Source organism: Myiozetetes cayanensis, unplaced genomic scaffold (genome assembly GCF_022539395.1).
Source record: "Myiozetetes cayanensis isolate MyiCay16 unplaced genomic scaffold, myiCay2020 scf1, whole genome shotgun sequence".
NCBI classification, from domain to species: Eukaryota; Metazoa; Chordata; class Aves; order Passeriformes; family Tyrannidae; genus Myiozetetes; species Myiozetetes cayanensis.
In genome coordinates, this window is record NW_026086604.1 from 110,216,361 (window position 1) to 110,222,360 (window position 6,000).

General features: G+C 44.0%; 1 protein-coding gene across 1 annotated transcript in view; it reads right to left on the reverse strand.

Moving 5' to 3' along the window:
- Positions 1 to 5,375, reverse strand: part of TGFBR2 (transforming growth factor beta receptor 2) — a 57,201-nt gene extending 51,826 nt beyond the window's left edge. Inside the window, exon 1 of the mRNA XM_050322043.1 lies at positions 5,016 to 5,375. Within this exon, the coding sequence (XP_050178000.1) occupies positions 5,016 to 5,109 (94 nt within the window). The 5' untranslated portion in view covers positions 5,110 to 5,375. The remainder of the gene's footprint in view (positions 1 to 5,015) is intronic.
- Between the last annotated feature and the right edge of the window lie 625 nt (positions 5,376 to 6,000).

A 6,000-nucleotide genomic window follows, 5' to 3' on the forward strand; every position in this document is an offset into this window, starting at 1 on the left:
TAAATCCCTAAAAGCTAATGGACACAAACAAACGATGGCATGTAATAAGTTGCTCCACTGTTTCTTAATACAATACTTAAATACTCACTTCCACCTGTCAGTGAAGTTAAACTTCGAAAGGACTTTGTCAAAACCAAAGCATACTCTTTATGATTCATTTTAGTCTATTTTAACCTTACAGAATTAGATTTCATAAAAAAGTACAAGTATTTTGTCATCACCTTTTGTTTTATTCTTACTTTAAGAGTTTAAAAAACAGTTCCCACTATCCTATAGGAAAAAAAAAGAAACAAAATCCCTTCCAACACCAAGAAAATTTAAGGGTAAAGACTTGGTAAGTAAAATAAAATCTCAGCACTAAGTCTCCTAGACTAGGACTCTGCCAACTTTTTTTTTTCTTTTTTTTTTTTTTTTTTTAATCAGGGCTGGCTCTCCACTACTTCATGGTGGAAATCCCTTGTACTCTCCAACATCTGCACAGACTGGTTGATCTCTTAGTTTTACTGAGTTTGCAATGCTCTGGTGACACAAACTATCTAATCTCCCTGGGATGTGCCTACCTCAGTATTTCCCCTGATACAAAGGGCTCCTATGTGGCAAAGGAGATGATGCACCACTGGTCTCCCACCTGCCTCACAACATCTTTTGATTCCTCAGCTCACCAGGTGCCAGAAGGGCTGTGGGAACCATGGGCAGATCACGAATGTAACACCTCTCTCCTGCTAATCCCAGGAACACAAAGGTGGCTGGAAGCCCTGCCTTTCACTGCGCCACCTACTCTCAACTGTGGCCATGCCAGCCAGTGTGGAGACTGCACGGATCACTTTCAGATCAAAATCTGTCACTGCACTTGTGATAATATTTCATACCTAGCTGATACAAATGCACCCTGTTATGCAAAACCTAAGAGTAACAGGTTAGGCCCCACCAGTTGGTGTTGCTCATTCTGGCTATACTGAAAGTAAGGCACAGCTCTTCTGAGGTCTGAGAAGTGACAGAGAATGCTAGAAAAGTACATACAGCACATACATACATTACTGACAAAAAAGTTCCTATGCTACAAATGCAAAAAATATCACTGTAAAAATATCTTGCAGAGGAAATATAAGCATCGGAAACTCCAAAAACTGGTGCTACATTGATACTATGCTCTTTTTTCTTTCCCCACAAAAGAGCAACACCTTCCTAAAAGCCTTTGAAAAAAACAAGCCCACAAAGAAAACCCACAAACCAAACCATCAGGAATTTTTCTACTGGTAAGAACCTGACAACATGTTTGCTCCTAAATTCTGAGTTAACCTTGTCACAGTGACAAGGGGACCTTTATAGGACTCTATCTTTGAAACTAACAATTCATTCCAGAAAGGAGCATTTCACTTTGAAGCAATGTTGTTTGGCTAAATGTAGGTTAAATAATAGTAAGTGTTCATAAAATGCAAGTGAAAAAATATTACAAATATGAAAAAATCTGAATTATTCCATTGCCCCTTTTTTTTTAAAATTGCTTCTGAAAGTGTTTCAGGAAACCTGTTATAACTCTATGTAACTCTACTAATGCTAATGGAAATATATTCACTTGCAGCAGCTTAAGATCCGGCTCATCATTTTTTAATAGAAACCATTCCTATATGGAATTCGCCATGTGAATATTATAGAAGCATGTTAATGCCAAGGACCTAAAAATAGCAATTAAATAAAAGTGTTTTTCAAAGTCTTAGGTATAAAAGCCTTAAAATTCAAGGATACCCCATAAATAGAAGAAAATGAAATAATATCTCTGATCTATTCCTACTTACCTCCTGAAATACCTGGAAAATTGCCACTTTTAATGGGGGGCAGGAATACATTTTAGACTCAATCTTGTTACAAACATGTTCCATCATGTTATAAGATGTTTTTTCTCCTAATTCCCTCTCGCAAATATCCGAAGCTTTAAATTTGATTTTCACACTATAAAATTAACTATGATATAGCTTTAAAAAACTTAAAGAGACACTAAGGCAAGTAGAGTTTGGCTGAATGGAAATATTAAGTTCCTGATGTTCAGAGATGAACAATTATTACACAGATGATTCCAAGAGACAAATTTCTGCTTATCATAACGCAAATATAAATTACAGATTGATATTCACTTGGACACAGCAGCATCAATTTCTTATGTGGGGAACTGCTGTTTTGCACTGCCCTTTATTGATTAAATCCTCAATATAGCATTCACAGTAATTCAAAGAAATCACACCTTGTCCCTTTACTCTATGGAAAAAATCTTTAATTGTTTGTGTACGAGACATGAGAGCATGTTTAGTACGGGACATGAGAGCATCTTTTTCAAAGCAGATCATTCCTACTGAGCCTCTTCATGAATTTGTGGGTTTGTCCAAAGTCTTTACAGGAATGTGACATTTCTGTCTAATATTTTTCTGTGAAGAACATTAAAATGAAATTTTGTCTGGAGCTTTATTAACCTATCTAACAAGAGTCAGCTGGTTGGGAGGTTTACCTGGGAACTGAGCTCCTCTGAGACTGATATCTCTCCTTTTTCAACCTCACTGATCTGCCAAGCTATTACAAAGTAAGAAGCTCTTTTTTTTTTTTTTTTCTATTTTGTTTTCCCCAAAATATTTGGCAGCTAGAGTTTTCATTTTGATATCAAATAACTACCAACCAAACCTCGTGCTTTCTGCCTCACAGAACCATTGTTTTCTGACCAACTCTGCCTGTCATAATCACAATAGAATCCTATGGTAATTATTACAACAACTTTAGGAGCTATAGGATAGATTGTTTGACAACAGGTCTGCTCAGTTTTGGTTATTGTAGGGTGCAGATGAAGAGCAGTATGAAACATTCTGAACCGTAGCCAGTCTACATACTTATTCCTCACAGGACCTACAACAAGAAAGAAGAACAAACTTTTAAGCTATGTTCACTTTTAAAAATCTTCCTGTAGTTTGAGACTGTCTGTAACTGGGTGCTGGGGGGGGAAGTATAATAATAAATAACACAAGACTAACAAAAGTGGAGCATTTTCATTTAAAGTTTTTTTGCAATGGGAATCTGTAAAAATTTTGGGCTGGGGTAAACCAAAAGTAATCACTAGTTGAAGCTGCATACCTCAAATTGAAAAAAAAATATAATTTTGAGTCCTGGGACACCATAGTGTCTTATTTTCACACTCCTTTTTATCTTCTGCCCTAAGCTTTGATTCAAAGGAATAAACTGACATATTGTCCACCAAAGGATCTTTATTAACACCTTGGTGGAGAGGACACAGGGTTAACTCCACAAATGTACCTCTGCCTTTTCACATTTTTGGTGGGTTTACGTAGCAACTTTATCATAAATGTCATACACTTTTACATTTTTGTGGTTACTAGCTGACAAACTAAATTGTTAAGCACACATTACAATAGCATTCTATTTTACTTACGCGTAAGACATATTTTCTGGCTTTCTTGTTAACACTTGTCTATGTGCCTAAAAGCAACGGTTAGTTACCTAACTGTTTGTCCAAGCTTGCTTATGTGTTTTTGAAGCAACAGTTAGTTAACTATCCACCTCTCTAACAAGGGCAGTTCCCTATTCACAGCTAGTAGTTCTGAATATTTGGTTAAGTTTTCTAATTTGCTAAGTCACACTAAACAAGGTGTGCTTATGCTAATCACAATTACAATATAAAGTAGACAATTCTTTGTTTCAGCTTCCATGAATAACTTTGCAGGTATGTAAAACCTGTTGACTTTGACAGGATTATCAGTGAAGCATGAAGTTATTCATAACTGTACATAGCTAATGGCAGTAGTTATACAAGGGTTATTTACTTCATGTCATTACGTTTCAGCCACAATTTTGACATCACTATGGACCATGAATGGACCACAAGGGACAATCAGAGAGCACAAAGTAAAATTTGTAGCAGCCCAATTGTCCACACATCTTACATGAAGACTAAAACTAGATGTGATATCACAGGACATCTCATAAATCTACTTAATTCTTCAAAAGTGTTTCAGATGCAGTTTTGCTGCAATCTGCTGTTCTCTCTTCAGGTTCACCAGTTGTGTTGCAACATGATTTAGGGCCTAACCTTGCTGTTACAGATATTAGTTCACTGATGAGGGTAACTACTGGTTGGACAGAGACGGAAAGCTCCTCAGGGCAGGGACCTTGTTTTTGCAGCAGAATTGTAAGCTCTTATTACCTTATAAATTATGATATGAAGAATACTGCAAGACACAGCCTCAAAAACCTATCTAACAATGCCTTGGTAAAAGCAGAGTAAGGAATGTAAAGTGTCATTAAGAGCGAGTCAACATGCGCAGTCAGTGCTACAGGAATGACTGCTACTCAGTCCAACAGCTCACAGTCACGGCTAAACTCAGCTGTTGGCAGAAACTCACACGAAAACCAACTGCAGATCCACGCGGAGCGGGCTCTCTGGCCACGCACAGGCCCTCGCCTTGCAGAGCCGGCACGCAGAGGCTCAAGCCATGTCCACCCGAGGCACCTTCCAGCCTTGCCCCCGTGGCTGTGCAGGGAGAACCGCTCCGAAGAGCTCGGGAGGCGAGGGCCGCGGGTCCCGCCGCCCCCGGGCACACGGTGCGGGCCGGCACCAGGTGCGGGAGCTGTCGCAGCCACCGCAGGCAGGGCCGGGTGGTCGTTCCCCTGGCGACAGCAGGCAGCTCCCGAGATGTCCTCTCCGGGCTCCTCCGGCCCCAGCAGACCCTGCTGATTTCCTGCCAAATCCGCTCTTTTCTCCCGCCCCCCCCCCGGCTCTTCCCTCCACGGACGAACCTCAGCTTTGGCCGCGAAACCCCGAGATTCCCAGTCCTTTCTTCCCCTCTTACTTTCCCGCAGGGCAATCAACAGACACGCTCACCCTTGCCGAAATGCTTCCAGCCTCAAAACTTAGCAACCGTCGCTCGTCCCTCGCCTCCTGCCCCCTCCCGCCCCGCTCCGCTGCTGCCTTCGGCCCCAGCAGCTGTCAAAGGCAGTCCGGGCCGGCGCGCACTTACCCCGAAGCAGAGCAGGGACCGAACTGCCCATGAGGACCCAGAGGGAAAGGCGCAGCAGCAGCCGCCGCAGGCTCCTCGGCAGCCGGGGAGTCATCGCGGAGCGGGATCGGCACGGCCGGCAAGGCGCGGGCGGGGCGCGGGGGCGGCGGGGAGGCCGCGGAGGCGGTAGCGGGGCCGGCCGGGAGCGGGGCCGGCCGGGAGCGGGGCTGCGCCGCTCCGCTGCTCGGGACCGCGGGTGACTCACTGAAAACTTCACTTCGGCGCTGCAGGGGAAACAGGAAATCTTAAACTTCGCAAACAGCTGGGCAGGACTTTCTTACTCTTACAGTAGTTCCTTCTCCCCCTTCCCACAGTCACCCCCTCCCCTGCGCTCGCCCTTTTTCTTTTTTTTTTTTTTTTTTTTATTTAACATGAAACCTCACCCAGTTTGATGTCAATCATCTGCTAGAGGCCAGCCCCTCTCAGGTCTGGCTCTCCCACCACAAGCGCGTCGGGGCCAGCTCCGACGTGCAGCCCAGATCCCTGCGCCTGCCTCCCTCCGAGGCGGGGACCGGGCATAGCCACCCGCCCGCGCTGCTGGGCCCCGGAGCTGCACCGGGGCTGGGGACAATGCTCAAGATCGAGAGCAAACGGCCAGCTCGGAGGGATCCTTCTCCCTACCACTTGAAAGAAGACCAAGTCATATCATTTGGGGCACGGGGACTTTCCAGAGTTCCTGCTGGCATCCGCATCTCTGATCTTAACGATGCTGCTGCAGCTGGTTTCCCCCTCTGCGGAACTGGTATCGGAAAGAAGGACGTAACCCCCAGATGAACTGAAGCAGGGAGCAGGGGAGGTTGAAGTCAGAAGGAAACGTTCACACAGACTAGCTGGGCACTCAGCCTGCAGATGTTTAAGCTGAGTGGAACAACTTGTCAGCTGCTTCTTGTTTTGCACTTGCCCCAAATGGGTTGGATGTGCACTACTTGGTCTCAAATGCCGCGTG